This window comes from Tursiops truncatus, chromosome 19 (genome assembly GCF_011762595.2).
Source record: "Tursiops truncatus isolate mTurTru1 chromosome 19, mTurTru1.mat.Y, whole genome shotgun sequence".
In the NCBI taxonomy this organism is placed as follows: domain Eukaryota; kingdom Metazoa; phylum Chordata; class Mammalia; order Artiodactyla; family Delphinidae; genus Tursiops; species Tursiops truncatus.
The window spans coordinates 49,998,728-50,018,547 of NC_047052.1; the positions used below are offsets into that span (position 1 = coordinate 49,998,728).

At 44.9% G+C, this 19,820-nt stretch overlaps 1 protein-coding gene and 1 non-coding gene across 7 annotated transcripts in view; one reads left to right on the plus strand and one right to left on the minus strand.

Moving 5' to 3' along the window:
- The window catches only part of SAE1 (SUMO1 activating enzyme subunit 1), a 74,560-nt gene that overhangs the window by 6,811 nt on the left and 47,929 nt on the right, over positions 1 to 19,820 (plus strand). For 5 of the 6 annotated variants that reach the window (XR_012328044.1, XM_073796059.1, XM_073796061.1 and 2 more), the window contains exons 2-5: positions 9,061 to 9,172; positions 13,555 to 13,728; positions 15,912 to 16,054; positions 17,551 to 17,650. Coding sequence is in view for 5 of the 6 variants with exons in the window: in XM_073796059.1 (XP_073652160.1) it covers positions 9,061 to 9,172; positions 13,555 to 13,728; positions 15,912 to 16,054; positions 17,551 to 17,650 (529 nt within the window). In the remaining variant the exon portion in view is untranslated. The remainder of the gene's footprint in view (positions 1 to 9,060; positions 9,173 to 13,554; positions 13,729 to 15,911; positions 16,055 to 17,550; positions 17,651 to 19,820) is intronic. The other variant, XM_073796062.1, reaches the window with a different exon arrangement.
- On the minus strand, positions 2,669 to 2,775 carry LOC117309311 (U6 spliceosomal RNA). Its single transcript, XR_004523598.1, has one exon. It is a non-coding gene; the product is annotated as a U6 spliceosomal RNA (small nuclear RNA).

Consider the following 19,820-nt stretch of genomic DNA (forward strand, 5'->3'; position numbering starts at 1 on the left):
ATTTTTCATCATGAGTGGAATTCATTGTCTTGACTTACCTTGCAGTATGTATTGTGAATTCAGATTGTGGTGTGAAGACTGGTTCCTTCCTTCCCAGAAATTGAAAAGGTATTCCCATGGCAGCAGAAGTAGAGAGGAGAGTAAATCATCAAGTATTTATTTAGAACCTACTATATGCAAGGCAGCATGGGGGAGACATTGAGAGAGGGAAAAAAAAAAAATCACAGATCCTGATTAGAATTGAATTTGGGATCCCAGCTCTGGGCACCCGTTAGCTGTGAGAGCTTGGACACCTTTTCTGAACCTCAGTTTTTTCGTTTCTCAAGGCAGACATGGATCCTTTCCTATGGAAACGTGATGGCCTACTTGGGGGCCTGTGGAGCCACTTGGCCTTTTAGGGAGAGAAATTGTATGCAACATTTAGGATGTGTGCTTTTTTTCTGAGAGAAAAACAGTGAAGAACCATAATCAAGGTTTCAGTGAGGCACTGTATGTATCGTACCTAGCTCAGTGCCTGGAACTTAGTGAGCCCTCTGTGGTTGGTAATTACTGTCACTGTTTTTTGTTTTTTAAAATTTATTTTATTTTTGGCTGCATTGGGTCTTCATTGCTGCACGCAGACTTTCTCTAGTTGCGGGGAGCGGGGGCTACTCTTCGTTGCGGTGCGCGGGCTTCTCATTGCGGTGGCTTCTCTTGTTGTGGAGCACGGGCTCTAGGAGTGTGGGCTTCAGTAGTTGTGGCACACGGGCTCAGTAGTTGTGGCTCGTGGGCTCTAGAGCGCAGGCTCAGTAGTTGTGGCTCACGGGCTTAGTTGCTCCGTGGCACGTCGGATCTTCCAGGACCAGGGCTCGAACCCGTGTCCCCTGCATTGGCAGGCGGATTCTTAACCACTGCGCCACCAGGGAAGTCCCTACTGTCACTGTTGTTACCAATAGACTCTACACCCAGTATGTCACAGTGTAATTTTATATTTATTTGTGATCCTGAGAAACATAGCACTTTAAGAGCATAGACTCTGGAGCAGTATCACCTGAGTTGCTATCTGCTTTGCTGTTTGGTAGCTGTGTGGTCTTCAGCAAGGTCCCTAAGAACTGTGAGCCTCAGTGTTAGTTTCCTATTGGCAGCTGTAGCAGTTACCACAAATTTAGTGGCTTATGACAGCACAAATTCTGGAGTTCAGAAGTCTGGAATGTTTCCCTGGGCTAAAGGAGAATCAGGGTGTTGGGAGGGTTGTACTCCCTGTGGAGGCTCTAGGGAAGAATTTGTTTGCTTGATTTTCCTAGTGCCTAGAAGCCACCTGCATTCCTTGTCTTGTGGCCCCTTTCTTCATCTCCAAAGCATCTTCAAGTCTCTTCTGTGAGCAAGTCCTCTGCTTGTCATCGCATCTCCTCCTCTAACTCTGACCCTTCCGCCTCCCTCGCATAAGGGCCTTTGTGATTGCTTGAACCCACCTGGAAAATCCAGGATAATACCCCCATCTCAAAACCCTTCATTTGATCACATCAGCAAAATTCCTTTTGTGGTGTAATGTAATTTATTCACAGACCCCAGGGATGAGGAGCGTAGACGTGGTGCGGGGGGCATTATTTTGTCTACCACACTCAGCTTCCTTTATCTGTAAAGTTAAGACTAATAGTACTATCTGCCTTGCAGAGTTAGTACATGTAAGTTGCTTAGAACAGTGCTTGGGCATTCAGTAGCTGTATCCTAAGCGTTGACTGGTGTTATTTTATTCTGTTTAATGGTTGCCTAGTTTTCCATAGTAGGTGTGCACCATGGCAGTGTGGCCTCAGAGCACACCATCTCAATCACTCTACCCTATTGTTGCCCTTCTCTACTAGCTGGTTATATTAGCCACTTTCTAGCTGTGTAACCAGCTGTGTAAGCTAGTTAACTTCTTTTGTGCCTGTTTTCTCAGCTGCAAAATAGGGATAACAAGGTACCAGCTCGTAAGATTGTCGTGAGGGTTAAATGACATAATACACGTAAAGAGTTTAGAACAGTGGTTGGCACGTAGTGAGTGTTAGCTGTTGTGTTTTTTTTGTTTGTTTTTTAATCTATTTATTTTTTAAATTCATTTTGTTTTATTTATTTTTGGCTGTGTTGGGTCTTCGTCACTGTGCACTGTCTTTCTCTAGTTGTGGCGAGCGGGGGCTACTCTTTGTTGTGGTGTGCAGGCTTCTCGTTGCAGTGGCTTCTCTTGGTGCGGAGCACAGGCTCTCGGCGTGCAGGCTTCAGTAGTTGCAGCACACGGGCTCAGTAGTTGTGGCACAGAGGCTTAGGTGCTGCGTGGCATGTGAGATCTTCCTGGACCAGGGATTGAACCCGTGTCCCCTGCATTGGCAGGCAGATTCTTAACCACTGTGCCACCAGGGAAGTCCCGTTAGCTGTTGTTTTGTTTTGTTTTTTTTTGCGGTACTTGGGCCTCTCACTGTTGTGGCCTCTCCCATTGCGGAGCACAGGCTCCGGACGTGCAGGCTCAGCGGCCATGGCTCACTGGCCCAGCCGTTCCGCGGCATGTGGGATCCTCCCGGACCGGGGCACGAACCCGTGTCCCCTGCATCGGCAGGCGGACTCTCAACCACTGTGCCACCAGGGAAGCCCTAGCTGTTGTTTTGATCATCTTTTTTTTTTTTTAACATCTTTATTGGAGTATAATTGTTTTACAAAAAATATGGAACGCTTCACAAATTTGCGTGTCATCCATGCGCAGGGGCCATGCTAATCTTCTCTGTATCATTCCAGTTTTAGTATATGTGCTGCTGAAGAGAGCACTAGCTGTTGTTTTATTACGTACCAGCTTTATGTAATTCTGCCGATGGACATTTGGGTTTCTTTTGGTGTATTTTTTTAAAATAAATTTATTTTATTTATTTGTTTTTGGCTGCGTTGGGTCTTCATTGCTGTGTGTGGGCTTTCTCTAGTTGGAGCGAGTGGGGGCTACTCTTCGTTGCAGCGTGGGCTGCTCATCGCAGTGACTTCTCTTGTTGCAGAGCACAAGGCGTGCAGGCTCAGTAGTTGCAGCTTGCGGGCTCTAGAGCTCAGGCTCAGTAGTTATGGCGCCCGGGCTTAGTGACTCCGCGGCGCGTTGGATCTTCCCAGACAAGGTCTCAAACCCGTGTCCCCTGCATTGGCAGGCGGATTCTTAACCACTGCACCACCAGGGAAGTCCTGGTGTAAGTCCTGGTGTATCTATTAATTCAATAGTAATTGGAGTAACAGTGTGATAAGTCCCAAGCACAGTCATAGATGCTAGAGATATGGTTTCTGGAGCTTACTTACATTGTAATGGAGGAACGAGGAATGAACACATAAACAAGTAGCAAAATTCTAGATAGAAAAGACGTAGACCTATTTTGGATTAGGTGGCCAGTATGGACTTTTTCAAGGAGGGGCAGTTGAGCTGAGGCCTAAAGAATGGGTTATATGAAGAGTTAGGGGAAGAAGCAGAGAGAACAGCTAATGCTAGAGTCCTACGGTGGGAGCAAATGTGGCATTTTCTGGGATCAAGGAAGGCCAGCCTGGCTGTAGGCAAGTTACCAGGGGAGAGAGTAGGATGAGACAGGCAGGAGTGGTATGCAGGGCTGTTGGTAAGGAGCTTGCATGGAAACCATTGGAAGGTCTGAGCAGGAGAGTGGCGTGGTCAGTTTTAGAAGCTCTCTACCTGAGATGGGGACAGTGGATTGTTGGAGGCAGGAATGTAAGCAGGGAGGCCAGGTGTCAGGCTCTTGTGGGTATTTTTTTTTTTTTTTAAGGGAATGCTATTTATTTATTTAACTTTTTGGCTGTGTTGGGTCTTCGTTTCTGTGCGAGGGCTTTCTCTAGTTGTGGCGAGCGGGGGCCACTCTTCATCGCGGTGCACAGGCCTTTCACTATTGCAGCCTCTCTTGTTGCAGAGCACAAGCTCCAGATGCGCAGGCTCGGTAGTTGTGGCTCACGGGCCCAGTTGCTCCGCAGCATGTGGGATCTTCCCAGACCAGGGCTCGAACCCGTGTCCCCTGCATTAGCAGGCAGATTCTCAACCACTGCGCCACCAGGGAAGCCCACTCTTGTGGTTTTATAAGTGAGAAGTGGTGACTCAGAGTAGGGCTGTGTGGCTGTGAAAATGGAGGGAAGTGGTGGAGGACGCTGCTGTGAATAGCATTGTACATGATTTTTGTGCCCACGTGAGTATTTCTGCAGGATTGATTCCAAGAAGGGAATTGCTGCATTAGAGCCTGAGTAATGATAGCTAACATTCATTCAATGCTGACTATGTGCCAGGTACTATTTTAAGTGCTTTTCATGTAATTGAGCCATAAATAAGCAGTAATCTCAGGGCCCCTAGAATGGTTAAGGATTAAAAACATAAACATGATATTCAGTGTTGTTGGCAGTTGAATTAAAAAACTTCCCAAGGGACTTCGCTGGCGGTCCAGTGGTTAAGCCTCCAAGCTTCCACTGCAGAGGGCATGGGTTCGATACCTGGTCGGGGAACTAAGATCAAGCATGCTACAAGGCATGGCCACAAAGACAAAACAAAACAAACAAACAAAACCCCAAAACCCTCCCGAGCAGTCAGAGTCTATGGAGCTCTCTAGGATGGAGGGATCCTAGAGAGGCCACGGGCTGCATGTGATTTATGTCAGAGGCATTTTTGTGGAGCAGTTACTGGAAGAGTTTAGAGGGTACTCGCCTGAGTGCCATGATAAGGACTTTTTGAGGAAATGGCATTCGAGTTGGGGTTTGCGGTTTGGAGGAAAGGCTTGACTAGGCAGAGAGAGGAAGACAGGGTGTGTTTCAGGTGTGTGGAATGTTGTGATTTAAAGTCTGCAGGTGGGGGACTTCCCTGGTGGTGCAGGGGTTAAGAATCCTCCTGCCAATGCAGGGGACATGGGTTCGAGCCCAGGTCCAAGAAGATCCCACATGCCGTGGAGCAACTAAGCCCGTGCGCCACAACTACTGAGCCTGCACTCTAGAGCCCATGAGCCACAACTACTGAGCTCATGCACCACAACTACTGAGCCTGTGCACCACAACTACTGAAGCCTAGAGCCCGTGCTCTGCAACAACAGAAGCCACCACAATGAGAAGCCCACGCACCGCAATGAAGAGTAGCCCCCGCTCGCTGCAACTAGAGAAAGCCTGTGCACAGCAGCGAAGACCCAACGCAGCTAAAAATGAATGAATGAATGAATAGCTTCTCTTGTTCCTGCACTGATTTTTATTTATTTATTTATGGCTGTGTTGGGTCTTCGTTTCTGTGCGAGGGCTTTTTCTAGTTGCGGCGAGCGGGGGCCACTCTTCATCGTGGTGCATGGGCCTCTCACTATTGCGGCCTCTCTTGTTGCGGAGCACAGGCTCCAGAGCGCAGGCTCAGTAGTTGTGGCTCACGGGCCCAGTTGCTCCACGGCATGTGGGATCTTCCCAGACCAGGACTCAAACCCGTGTCCCCTGCATTGACAGGCGGATTCTCGACCACTGCGCCACCAGGGAAGCCCTCTGCACTGATCTTGATGCTAGCAGATTTGGGATTTCCTTCAGTGATATGACCAAAGGGTAAAATGGTGGCAGAGAGGAGGGAGAGAACATTGACACAGGCATATGTCTGGGGCTCAGCTTCTCCGTTATTGCTTTTTTCTACACGGCCCTTCCACTGCCAACCCTAGCCTAGGTGACAGGAGCCTTTCAAGTGACAATTCCACTTCACCAGAATAATTGGGCAGAGGGCTTACGGCATACAAGCAAGGTAAATAACAGAGATGCTAGCAATGAGCAGGTTTCTTATCACAGATTGATAGCATTACACCAGCAGAGGGGAGGAGGAAGGAAGCCACGCACCCTTCCAGAGTCGCTCCAATCCCTTGAGAATCAGCACATATAATAAATATGCAATGTTTCCAAAGAGAACATCGTGCACATACCAAACCTTTGACATTAGAAAGGCTGAGCAGCCGTGCATTTAGCTGTACCTTCCAGGTCTCTGCTCTCACTGTTAGCCTGCGAGCCCTCCCTTCACCTGGTCCTAACACTGCTGCGCCTGGAACTCCAGGTTCCACGGTCCCTCTCAGTCTGAGTGACAGTCTTTTCCTGTTTGGCTGCTGTATCTACCTCAAGGATACAGCTAGACCGTCCCCACTCACTTCTGGGAAATCTGTACCCTCAGACGTTACCGATGGCCCCCTCATCTCCAAACCCACTAACTTCTCCTTGGGCACTGTTTTCCTTGCTGCTCCTTCAGCAACGAGCATGGCCCATCACTAACGCCCTCCGGGTGTGAAGACTTGGACTTGACTTCTGGCTCTGCCACTTCCTAACTGGGTGACCCAGGCAAACTGGACGACCTCTCTGACCTTCAGTCTATTCATTTGTAAAATGGAGATACCAATTCTGACTTCATGATTTAATCTCCTCGACGACCTGGTCAAACATGTATGCAAAACCACCTGGCATCCTCCCCATCATAGAACAGGTGCTCCATGAAAGTTACTTGAACATCTCTTCAATCCCCACTGCCTTAATTACAAAAGGGCTCAGTGATGGGTTTGATTCTGATGTTCAAAAAATCTGACAGAGGAAAAAAAACCCATTAAGCTGGCATTTAAACCCATTCAGTCTTGGCTCCCTCCCATTTTCCCTGCCTTACCTTCCACTACTACCAGATCATCTCTGTTATTTACCTTGCTTGTATGCCGTAAGCCCTCTGCCCAATTATTCTGGTGAAGTGGAATTGTCACTTGAAAGGCTCCTGTCACCTAGGCTATGGTTGGCAGTGGAAGGGCCGTGTAGAAAAAAGCAATAATGGAGAAGCTGAGCCCCAGACATATGCCTATGTCAATGTTCTCTCCCTCCCCCCTCCCCCCCGCCATTTTACCCTTTGGTCATATCACTGAAGGAAATCCCAGATCTGCCAGCATCAAGAATCAGAGAAGCCCGCGCACCTCAACGAAGAGTAGCCCCTGCTCACTGCAACTAGAGAAAGCCCGCGCACAGCAACGAAGACCCAACACAGCCAAAAATTTAAAAAAAAAAAAAAAAAGAATCAGTGCAGGACTCGATTTTATCAGCCATCATTACCATTAAAGACTTCTAGCCTGATGACATGCAAGTGTCCATAATTATTAGAACCATTTTTGGAAAAGAGTTTCTGCATGTTCTCCTTAGTAGTGGTACTTGATGAGAATGAACTCATTTCATAAATTAAGAGCAAACTCATTGGTCAGCAGAACTTGAATTTAGGTGAGACCGTTCTTAGTTCTTACTAATGCTTTTCAGTGTGAATAATCATACATTTGCTGCAAAAATATTAATGAGTTTGATTACAGGGTGCTGCCTAAGATCCTGATGGGGTTTTTCATGATATATGATGCAAACTCTTTATTTCCTTTTTTTGGCCTACTGGGCGGCTTGTGGGATCTTAGTTCCCCAACCAGGGATTGAATCCAGGCCCTCAGCAGTGAAAGCACGGAGTCCTAACCACTGAACCCCAAGGAAATTCCCTTTATTTCCTTTTTCAAATATGAAAAATTCTGATTCTGAAACACTTCTGGTTCAAGGGATTTCAAATAAGGTATTGTGGACCTATACTGCCTTCTGCTGACCTCAGAATTAAGTCCAGACTTCTCTGACTACCTTTTTTTTTTTTTTTTAATTTATTTATTTTTGGCTGCATTGGGTCTTCCTTGCTGTGTGTGGGCTTTCTCTAGTTGCTGTGCGTGGGCTGCTCTTCATTGCAGTGTACGGGCTTTTCATTGCGGTGGCTTCTCTTGTTGCAGAGCGTGGGCTCTAGGTGCGCGGGCTTCAGTAGTTGTGGCACGTGGGCTCTACAGTGCAGGTTCAGTAGTTATGATGCACGGGCTTAGTTGCTCCACGGCATGTGGGATCTTCTCGGACCAGGGCTTGAACCCGTGTCCCCTGCATTGGCAGGCGGATACCCAACCACTGCGCCATCGGGGAAGCCCTACCATTTTTTTTTTTAAGCCTCATCTTTTGTCACTCTACATGCTCAGAATGAGCTAAACACTTCCCAGATGCGCCCTCTTTCATGCCACCTTGTGTGTTGTAGCTTAAATAGTACCCCTTCTCCCCTTGTCTTCTGCTGTCACACTAGTTCAAGCCATCATCCTCTCTCACCTTAACTGTGACACTCTTCCCCTTCCAACCATAACCCCCCCCAATGGCTCTCCATCATGTTTAGAATAAAATCCAGAGTCCTGACAGTGCCTGTAAGAGCCTTCATGATGTGGCCCCTGACTCTGTCTACAGCTTCATCTACCATTCTTACCTTTTTTTAAGATTTTTTTGATGTGGACCATTTTAAAAGTCTTTATTGAATTTGTTATATTATCGCTTCTGTTTTATGTTTTGGTGTTTTGACGGGGAGGCATGTGGGATCTTAGTTCCCTGACCAGGGATCAAACCCTGCACCCCCTGCATTGGAAGGTGAAGTCTTAACCACTGGACCACCAGGGAAGTCCCCCATTCTTCCCTTTGCTCACTCTTCCCTTTGCTCTTCAACTGCTCTATCTGCCTTCCTGCTCCTGGAATATGCCAAGCACTCCTCTGCTTCAGGGCTTTTGCACCTGCTTTTTTCTCTACCTGGAATGTTCTTCTCCCAAGTATCTGTATATATGTCCTTCATTTCATTTTGATTTTTGCTCAGCACCTCTGTGGAAAGGCCTTCACGATCAGTCTGACTAAACTCACATCCTCCATCATTCCTGATCCATACCATGCTTGATTTTCTTCACTTTTTGAGATATTATATATCTCTATTTGTTTGTCTGTCTCTACAAAATACAAGCTCTGAGGGCAGGAATTGTGTCTGTTTATTCACTGCTGTATTTCCACACCTTGGAGGGGGGCCTGGCATAGTAGGTGCTCAATAAATATTTGTTGAATGAATTGTTCTCAGCAGGATAGATTGGAGCCTGTCTCTTTTTCAAGATTTGAGGCCTGGATGCTTAAGTGCAGTTAATGAAATCCAAGATCATTTCCCTATTTTTGTCTTGTTTTGTTCTTCAATAACTCGGAGAGCTTCCACTGTCCTCTTTCATCCTGTTGACAATATCTGCCTTGTAGGCTGCGGGCCTCCCGGGTGCTTCTTGTTGGCATGAAGGGCCTCGGGGCTGAAATCGCCAAGAATCTCATCCTGGCCGGAGTGAAAGGACTGACCATGCTGGATCACGAGCAGGTGAGATGCCGCCTTATCACTCTCCTTCGCCATCTCCCCTCTTTGGTATAAACACGTGGAGATTTCGTGCCTTCCTACTTGCCCCTTCTGGGCTGTGAAAGAGGAGGGCTGGCGTCAGTGGCACTGTAGCCCTTGGAGACTGACAGCGCCAGCACCGGGTTTGAATTCAGCTCCACCATATCCTACGGGTGATGACCTTTCCCGTCTGTAAAGTGGAGTTAGCATCTCCCTTGGAGGGTGATTGTGAGGAGTAGAGGAGTGCTCTTCCAATTTGTACCTTTAAATCACCTGAATCACTCATTTAAAATACAGAATTGCCTTGGGGCTTTGTTTTGGTGTAGCTTTCACCCCTAATGATTCTACTTTACAAAGCCTGAGGTAAGGCTCAGGAATATATACATTTAAAAGGTATCTCAGAAGAAAAACAGAGGTGTCTCAGGAGATCTTGATGGAGATGCTTCACAGGCATTACCTTGGGAAATGTTGGATCAGAGAGAATGTATATGGACCACTTAATGTAATGCCTGCGTGTAATAAGCATCCAATAGTTAATTATATGATAAAATATTATTTAATTGATAATAGAACCATAGTGCCCAACCCCTATGTAGCTTTCTCTGACCTATCTTTTCTCCAAGGTGAAAATAACTGCTGCTTTGTCTACATTCTCATGCCTCAATGACATTTTGGTTTTCTTTTATAGAAAATTTCAAATATATACAGAAGTAGAATAATATTTGACACCTCACCTACTTGGCTTCTACAGATACCAATGTTTTGTTGATCTTTTTATTTCTCTTTTCCCCTGTATTTTTTGGGACAGTTTTTTAAAGCAAATTCCAGAAATCATGTATTTTTTCAGTTAAAATATTTCAAAAATTGTATTGTCGCATATTATTTGTGTCTTTTTTTCCTTTTAGGCAATGAACAGGGGTCCTGTCTCATGCTAAGTAACTAGCACACACAGTGCGAGGTATAGGCTCTGTAGACAAAAGTAAATGTTAATGAAATTTTTAAAAGCTCTCCTGTTTGGAGTTTCAGGAGAAAATAATATCTAGAATTTTTGTTGTCTTAATTCTCCTACAATACGAAGAGACACATAGGTTGGCTCACTTAATATCACAGTCACAAATTGATTTTTGACTTGAATTCAAAACTTTCTAAGGAAAGAAAATCCCTCCAAGCAAGCTGCCAGATAATTAACTGAACCCTCCCAGCTTTGACATCCCCCCGCCCACCAGCCACAGTGCCCCCTAGTGGCAGGAACATCCCATCCAGGGGAAGAATTTGTTTGCCTGGGTAGAGAGGGTAAGAGTGGAGACCCAAGGAAGGATGGTTCCAAAACCTGGAGGCCGTTGGTGTGGAAAAACGAAACCACAATGGGATGGTAGTTTCCTCATTTGGTTGGGAAATCTGAAAATGGGGATGAGAGAACACCGAGGCCATGTGATGTGGTTCTCTCACTGCCTCGGCACTGGCACGAATGCCACCCAGAGTTGGAGTCAACCGTTGCCTCTTCAGTTTAAAGACTGATAGTGCCTTCTACTTGCCTTCCGCTGTAAGGCCTGACTCCTCTGACTGGTTTTCAAAGCCTGACATGGTGGTTCTCAATCCCATCTGTGCTTTAGAATATTTGGGGAGTTATTTAAAAATAAAAGTTCTCCAGGTGAGTCTATAAGTCAGGGAGGGTTGAGAACCACTGGCTTCGTATAACCTGGTCCCAGTCAACTTACCCAGCCTAACTCCCATCTCATAAATTTCATAGTTCGTGAACACTCTCTGGTGGTTCTGCCTTTTGTAGTTTGCTTGTTCTTTTGTCCCTGACTAGGAACGTCCCAGGAAGATGGTGCTGCATTTTGCAGAAGCTTTGGAATCATGAAGGCTTGGGCTCAAATCACACCTTCTGAAGCTGGGAAAGGGAATTAACCTCACAGAGACTTAGCTTGTTCATCTATAAATTGAAGATGTTAATTCCTGCCCCTTAGAGTTTTTCATTTCGTTTATGTCAGCAAGCATCCAAGAGCACCTGCTGCCTACCCTGAAGTAGACTAGGTACTGGCGATAGAAAAATGCACAAGATTTGCTTCCCATCCTCAATTTTTTTCCAGAAATCAGAGCACGCTACCTGACTCAGGTTGTGGCATGCAGACATGAGAGAGACTTCCTGGAGTGCTGAGCTGAGTCTTAAAAAACAAGCAGAGGTTTTTCAGGGTTTGAGGAGCTGTGTTTTAGGCAGGGGACATTAGCACAAGACAGCATGGTAGAAATCGAATATAACAGTTTGGTGTTTTTAGAGTGTGAAGCCCGTGGTGCTGGGGGGGTTGCAGATTGCAGGTGAGGTCCAAGTCATGAAGGGCCAGCTGGTAAGCTCTGCTGTAAACTTACTTAATTCTCTAGGTGGTGAGGAGTCATTGAAGAGTTTCAGATGGGCGAGGGTTGACTTCAGCTTTGGGCTTTCTGTAGATCACTAATACTGTGTAGACTGTGGTTGGCACAAGATATGGGGCAGAAGACTACTTAGAAGGCTGCTTTAATAGTTTAAGTGAGAGATGAAAAGGGTCTGTGGAATGACAGTGGGGATAGAGATGGCGAGAATCACCGAGAGGTGAGAGATGCTTCGGTGGTATAGTCAGTAGGATTCTATATGGGAAAGCAAGGAGGAAGTACAACAGTTGACACTTACTGTAAGTGCTGGACGCTGTTCTAGGAGCTGTAGTTGTAGTATCTCACTTAGGCCTCAAAACAACTCTGAGATGTAGGGATTATCATTCCTGCTTTACACATAAGAAAACGGAGGAAAAGGAAGTGAAGTATTGGCCCGCCCAAGGTCACAGCAGTTAGTGGTACTACCAGGACCCAGGCGGTCTGACTCCTGGCAGAGGCCATGCGCTTAGCCACGTCACCTGGTGGCTGCTATCAAGGAAGTGTAGAGGATAGGAAGACCAGGTTTCTGGCTCTGGTGACTGGATGTGTCAGAGATGTCTCTGTTAACAGAAACAACAAACATAGGAATTGGATTATGATTGGCCCATGGGATCTCCAGGAGGAACTTTCTGGTGGGCAGTTTAATATAAGACTCAGATGGATCAGGAAGCAATCTGTACCAGTAAGAGCAATTTGAGAAATAACAGCAGATTTTGGTAGAAACTATAAGGCATGGAGTTGGTTTATGGAGCTATATAGAGTGAAAAGATGAATGATTCCGAGGTGGAATCCTGAGAACAGCTGCACCTAAGAGGGCCCATATAGAAACTGGAATGTCCAGCGAGGGAGAAGGAGAGCCGGGAGCTGTGAGGCCAAGGAGTGGGGCACAGGTAGTACTGACTCCCCTGGTGGAGTGATTAGCAGTGCGTCGCTTTTAGTAACGTCCTCGTTTTACATGTGATTCCCTCATACTCACTCAAGGTCACACATTTAGGTGGTTGAGCCAGGATTCAAATCATGGCTGTGAATCCAACCTGAATTATCCCAGAGCATGGCTTTTAACCACTATGATGTACGATCTCGCTGTGTGTGGTGAGATCCCTGGGATGGGATGGGATGGGTCAAGCGTACTGTTAGAGGGCTGGCCTTGAACGGGAGGAGGACCAGCTCATTTGCTTGGAGGAAAGATAGTAAGGGAGAGTGTATACTGTGGATAGTTGGCAGGAGAGGAGGATTACTTCTGTTGAACCCAGTCTTGGTGAAGGTGGCGGGGTCATCATGGAGATTCATGATTAAATTAGATGTTTGATGTGTGAAGAAATGCATTTTGAACAGTGGAATCTGTAATCCTACTGGTGGCTGTCAGGTGACTATGTTATCTGTCTTTGAGGCTCTCTTCTGCTGACGTCCAGCCTTATGAGTGAAATTATCCCTCTTCTCCAACCTCTGCTCAGCTGTCCTCCTTTCTGAGTTTTAACTGAATTTAAGAGTTCGTTTCAAACATTCTTAACTGTGTCTAATTTTTGTGTTGGTCTGATTTTAAACCACTTGTAGGCAGGGACTACATCCTTTAAATTACTTATGTCTCTCTCTGATTGCTTAGAATTGGGCACATGGTAGGGATTTGGTCAACTCTTAGCACTGATGATTATGTCATTTTGTTAGCAGTTAAACATTTACTTAAGAAACCATGGACTTCTTTTGTTTAGAGTGAATTTTCATTATAAACACAAGGGGGTGCTCTTTAACCATCAGTGCCCAGTTTAAAAAAAAAAGTTCAATGTCTATTTTAAAGCCTTAGAAGGAAAGAGGATAGGGAGTCTGTGCTGGGCAGACTCCTATAGCAACAGTAGTACTACAATTAGATGGTAGATGTTTTAGTTATTCTTTAAAGTGGAAAAGTTCATTTGTTTTTCCCTCGAAATTCAAGTATTTAAAAAAAAAATTATTATTCCTAGGTATCTCCAGAAGACCCCGGAGCCCAGTTCCTGATCCGTACTGGGTCTGTTGGCCGAAACAGGGCCGAAGCCTCTTTGGAGCGCGCACAGAATCTCAACCCCATGGTGGATGTGAAAGTGGACACTGAGAATATAGAAAAGAAACCTGAGTCGTTTTTCACGCAATTTGATGCTGTAAGTTTCATAGAGAATGTAAAGTCTGCTTCAGGAATTCAGCAAATTAAAGCACTAGTTGTATGTATACTAGGTAAACTGGCGCATTAGAATCTCAAATCTGAGCTTTTTCCCAAGTAAGTTTTGAAGCTGTTTCATTCTTTAGTTTTAATATATTGCCCTAGTAGATTGAAGTCTTATATTGCCTTAGTGTACATGCCTTATTAGTGTATTGCCTTAGTATGCTGAGTGTGTCGGTAGGCAGATCCAGTCTGTTGAATCTGCGCTGGCTGCTTGTGAGTTGCTGCCTTTTGGTTTCTTCTTTGGGCATATTTTTCCCAAGACCAGGTTTTATCATTGGTGTTTTGTCTTCCTTCCAGAATTTTTGCACATAGCTTCTATACATTTTATTGCAAATGTTTTCTTCTGAAAACTTAACAAGTTGGTGAATATCTGTAACAGAGTCTTTTTTTTGTTGTTAGAAATACCAGACTACAGCTTGTGTTTTGTCTTTAAGAAGAGCACACCTGATCTTGGTCTGTCTCTGTCTCTTTCTTGCACACAGGCACTTTGACCATGTTGCCATGGTTAACTAGACAAAATCACTGTAGTATTAAGCCAAACGAGGCATATCCAGCCTCATTTGATTACACTGCCAAATCTTTGCAGAGGTGAAAGGATAAGTTAAATTCTGTTTCAGTGTCTGTGACCTTTCAGACATGGCTCCCTGTACCCTGGAAAAGCTTAACAAATGTTGGATAACCGTGCAATAGTCACAGATGATCTACTTGTTTTTTAAATGAAGGGCCCATTACGTGAGAGGTTAGAATTTGGGTTTGGTAGTTTTGTTTTTCACACTGTTGTATTTCATATGTGCATCTGTTCAAATGTGGGCTTGGAATGATGGATCATCTGTGCATCTTGTCCCTTAAAAAAATTTTTTTTATTCTGTTTTGTAAGTCCAGGTATTGGAACATTTCCATTTGGACATAAGTCATCTCTTCATTTCTTTATCCGTAGTAACCACATTTGGTTTACTCTAGGTGTCCTTTGAACTTCTAGCAACTAGATGCTTTATTAGAACTGAAGCATGGGGCTGTTGCTTGTATAACGCATGTGCACAGGGCAGGCGTGACTTCCTCATATTTGAGCCACGTTTGACTGGTCTTCATAGGTTTTCACGCTCAGTTTTGACTGCAGGGCTCCATTCGGTCAGTTGATTGCATGTTCAGCTGCACCTGTCTTATCTTTTAGATTTGACTTTTCCTCGGGTGACTGCATCCTTTGAATGGCAGCAGAGACACACGTTGCTCTGTGAGCGTTATTTCAATATTCAGGCTGCCAGACAACAGCAAGAGGTTTATCAAATGAAAATCCTTTTGAAATTTCTTCTCCAACTTTCTATGTTCAGAAGAAAACATGTGCAATTTAGAAGTTGTCTTCTTGGCCCTGATCACAAAGCTTCTCCCGAAAGGTCGTGTTCTGTGCATTAAAACTTAGCCATTTCTAATACCTCAACTTACTGGAACACAACTTAGAGGCCTCAGAGCAACATTGATAATTCCACTGAGTGAATCACCGTCTCATTGTCTAAGTCTGAATGGGAGGTCACTTGGGCTGTAACCTTTTCTTTTGTCCTTAAATTCAGATAAAGTTTCACATCGAAAACTGTGGAAAAATAATCTCAACAGGACTTGTTTATTTTCTTTATCTTAACATATCAGTCAAAAGAAGGGGGAAAAATGCCCTTGTATTTAAACATGACCTTTGGGTAAATTTAAAAAACTGGTTTTGTTTCTTGCTGTAGCTTATTCAGATATTAATAGATTTAATGATTTAGAAATAACTTCCTCTAAGTTATATTATTGTCTTTTCCTTTTCCTGAAAACTGTGAAATGTGGTTTATATATGTTCATGGTTTAGGGGAAATAAATTCATCGAGTGCCTTTTACTTAATAGCTAAACACGTTTCATTTTGGTTGCAGAAGGTGAAGTGACTGTCTCATGATTTACATTTTCTACACACTGAAACCTGCAACTTTTCTTTTGTCTTCTAACCATAGCATCCAAAGAACCTGTTGTACCAGTTTGAAACTGGCTTTAGCCATGCCCAGAGAGACTGTTCATTAAGGTGTATTTAGACATCAGGGCGGTGATTCACAGTCTGCACAACTCACACCCAACCACTTTCATTCTTTCTGCAGGTATGTCTGACTTGCTGCTCCAGGGATATCATAGTTAAAGTTGACCAGATCTGTCACAAAAATAGCATCAAGTTCTTTACGGGAGATGTTTTTGGCTACCACGGATACACGTTTGCCAATCTCGGAGAGCATGAATTTGTAGAGTAAGTCTGGGGAGAGGAGGAGAGAACATAAAGCCTTTTCAAAATGTAGTTCTATTTACTGGTAGGAAATGAACCATTTAAGGAAAGTATTTAACTATAATACTTAGAACTTTGGGAAACCATTCATTAATGGTTTCATTAACATTAATTCATTAACAGCTTACTGAATATATAGATTGTGTGCTCAGAATTATAGGAGATGTGGCCCCTGCCTTCCAAATTGATGATCTCCTCTAGAGCATGAGGAAAGCAGTTCTAAGGTGATCGAAACACACCATGTGGGTATCTGATCAGTTTGGACTTCAGGTGGTGAAGCCACACTTTCTATTGAGGGAGAACCTGCTCGGATTGTAAACATTTGTTCCCCAGCTGGGGCTTGCGAGTGTTCAGGTTGAGAGATGGTAAAATGAGTACTAGTTGGATGGGCAGCTCTGCAGGCACACTCAGCCAGAGTCCACCTTGGAAAAGCTCCAAGGTCTAGAGACTGCTCTGGCAGAACAGACAGACCTCCTCTCATTTTGAACACTGAGGTTCCAGACCATGGTGATTCTCACATAATGAGACCTGCAGTGTTTTGAACTTGTAGCTTCTAGATGAAAGATGGCAGATGATACCAGTGCTGTGAAACTACAAGAGTTGGTTTTGGGGCTGTAACTTTTGACCACCACCCTTGCCGATGAGAGGTAAAGAGAGACCCTGTGTGGTAGGTGAAGCCTCCTACCAAGAGTCAAGAACTGCTCTCTTTCGTTCAGCTTCTTAGGCAAGTCACTGAACTTTCTCCAGTCTGCAAGTTTCTTGCCTGTAAAGTCGAGATGGGGGAAGGACAAACATGTTCAAAATCTCTTGTATCTCTTTTTTTTGCGGTATGTGGGCCTCTCACTGTTACAGCCTCTCCCGTTGCGGAGCACAGGCTCCGGACGTGCAGGCTCAGCGGCCATGGCTCAGGGGCCCAGCCGCTCCACGGCATGTGGGATCCTCCCGGACTGGGGCACGAACCCGTGTCCCCTGCATCGGCAGGCGGACTCTCAACCACTGCACCACCAGGGAAGCCCTCTTGTATCTCTTATGTTTTATGACTTTAAGAAAATCTAGTTCTTTGGGCACCTTATAAATGGATAAAGAAGTCACAGTAGAGAAAAGAAGGCCAGATTACTTTAATGTGAGCTCCCCATGGCAGAGAGGAGGAATTGAGTTCAGCTCTTTATTTCACGATTCAGGTGGAACATTTACAAAGTTTATTGAGAGTATACTATGTGCTAAGCAGTGTGCTAAGCAATTTGTTATTTCTCTTCTGATAATTCTTCAGGGATTATTATTCCCACATAGCAGGTCAGTGAGGCATCAGGTAGTCAGTGGCCGGGCTGGGATTTGAGCCAGATCTGTATGAGCTTTTGCTCTTAACCACCATCCTATTCAGTGAGCCACTGATGCTCTTTTTGTTCTCATGGCATGATTCATAGGGTAGAACTCGATTCCCTCCCCTTGTCACCCTCTAGGGAGAAAACCAAAGTTGCCAAAGTTAGTCAAGGAGTAGAAGATGGACCTGATACCAAGAGAGCCAAACTTGATTCATCTGAGACAACCATGGTCAAAAAGGTATGTGGAGGAGAGGGGTGGTGTCAAGGGTCAGAAGCCCTGGGGCTTGTAGGCTATGGGCCATAACCATTGCCAGCAAGGGAAGCAAGCATGTAGTCCTGAAGGGGGGCAGTCTGGACAGACTAGGCCAGCACTTGTCCCATTTAAAGGGGCAGCTGTGCTTGGTGCCAGCCGGCTGTTGCTGTGAGGGAATGTGGACCTAGTGATGTCAGATGTGATTTTTCAAGAGAATGAGAAAGAAAGATTTTTTTTAATATGCTCTGTCCCAAACTTTTTAATACCGGCAACCTTTTTGCATGCTGTTTCCATCCACCCTGTAGAGACTAAAGAGGACACGCCTGCAAGACTTACCTGCTCTGTGGGCCACAGATTTGCGCCTCTGATGTATGGAGCAGCGTCAGAAAGACTGTTTCTCAGCACAGCCCCTTACTCTTTTTTTTTTTTTTTTAAAACTTAGGTCACTTTTATTATTGCTACATCTGTTTTTTTAATTATTTATTTGGCTGAGTCAGGTCTTAGCTGTGGCATGCGGGATCTTTTGTTGCGGTGCACGGACTTCTCTCTAGTTGTGGCACGTGGGCTTTAGAGCTCAGGCTCTAGTTGAGGTGCGCGGGCTTAGTTGCCCCGCAGCATGTGGTATCTTAGTTTCCCCACCAGGGATGGAACCATGTCCCCTGCATTGGAAGGCGGATTCTTAACCCCTGGACCACCAGGGAAGACTGCACTCTTATACAAATTTTTTTTTTTTTTCAGATTGATAGACAATTTAGTAAGGTCCTAAGTGGGCAGGGAGACAGTTTAAACTTGAATTGCTTAATTGCTTTTTTAAAATAAAGTTTTTGGTTTTTTCCTACCAAATAACCTTTTAAGAAGAAAGGTCTCAATGTTGACAAGTGTTATCAGATGTATATATATATATATACATATATATATTTTAATGTAGTTTATGTTAGGGGCTTAGTCTCTACTAGGATTGGTGCTGTAATTCATGTTATAGAAAGAGGACTGGAAAGGGAATCAGTAGACAGATGATGGTTTTGTAGCTAGTGTTGGAATTTGAGAAGGGAATTCATGCGATGGGGAAAAAAACAAGATGAAGTGGCCAGAATTGGTTTTGTTGAACCGAGAGGAAAGACATGGCCAAGCCCTTATTTACTCTTTGCTTTGTAGATCTAAATGTTGAGAAAGAAAAACAGCTGGTCAGGGTGTCGAGTTAAAACTGCTCTAAAGGGGGGATTCTAAGAGTGCAGAAACCACAAAAGAGACTGCAGAAAACCACAAAAGTGGAACTCTTTTGAGTTTCCAGCAAGGCTGCGTTGGAGATTTTCTTTTCCTTGCTCTTTATGTTTGTATTGGAATAGTTTGATGCTGTGAGTGTAATACAGAGGAATTATTAAGCCCTAATTTTAGTGTCTATTCACAGGACCATAATTATCCGGAGTGAACATTGGTGTTTTGGCCAAAACTTGGGTCTTTTTCTTTCTTCCTTTCTTTCTTTCTTTTTGAGGCCCAGTCAAGCTTTATCTGAATAGCTCCGTGAGTTTGGTGGGGGAGATAAATTGTTAACTAAGGGAGGAGTACAAAAGCAGCTTTGTGGGTGCTGTCAGTTTATAAATCACACCCTCTTACAAGTGTGACACTTGGCCTTGGTGTGAAGGGTTTTATGGCTTAAGGGCCTTCTCTGATTGAGGCAGGTCTTTCACATTCAAATGCAGAGAGCCCTAGCTTTGTTTGCCCTTCACAGCTGGAAGTTTCCTGGGAGTCAATTCTGATGGTGCCCACTGGGGCAGATCTGGAAACCTCTTTTGGGAGCCACTTTAGCTAGCTATGAGGAGAATGTGGGCAGCCCTGGCAGGCACTCGGCGGCCTCTGCGTACCATTCCTAGGGCTCTTCAGTCACACAGCTCTTTGTGTGGCCTCTTCCTACTTGGGGCCCAATTTGAAGGTATCAAAATATTCCCCAGCTGACATTGTTAGTCAGCTGTTTCACTGGGACAATTCAGGCTTGGATTCCAACCCTGAGCCCTTAAGGTTCCAAGGCATTCAGTGCATTCCTGATGACAATCCCTGGGATTCCAAACCTTGTCTTTGTGCAGCCTCACCGAGAGCGCTGTGGAAGGACCGGGCTGAGCAGGGTCTGGGCCTTGGCTTTGCCACCTTGCAATAACGC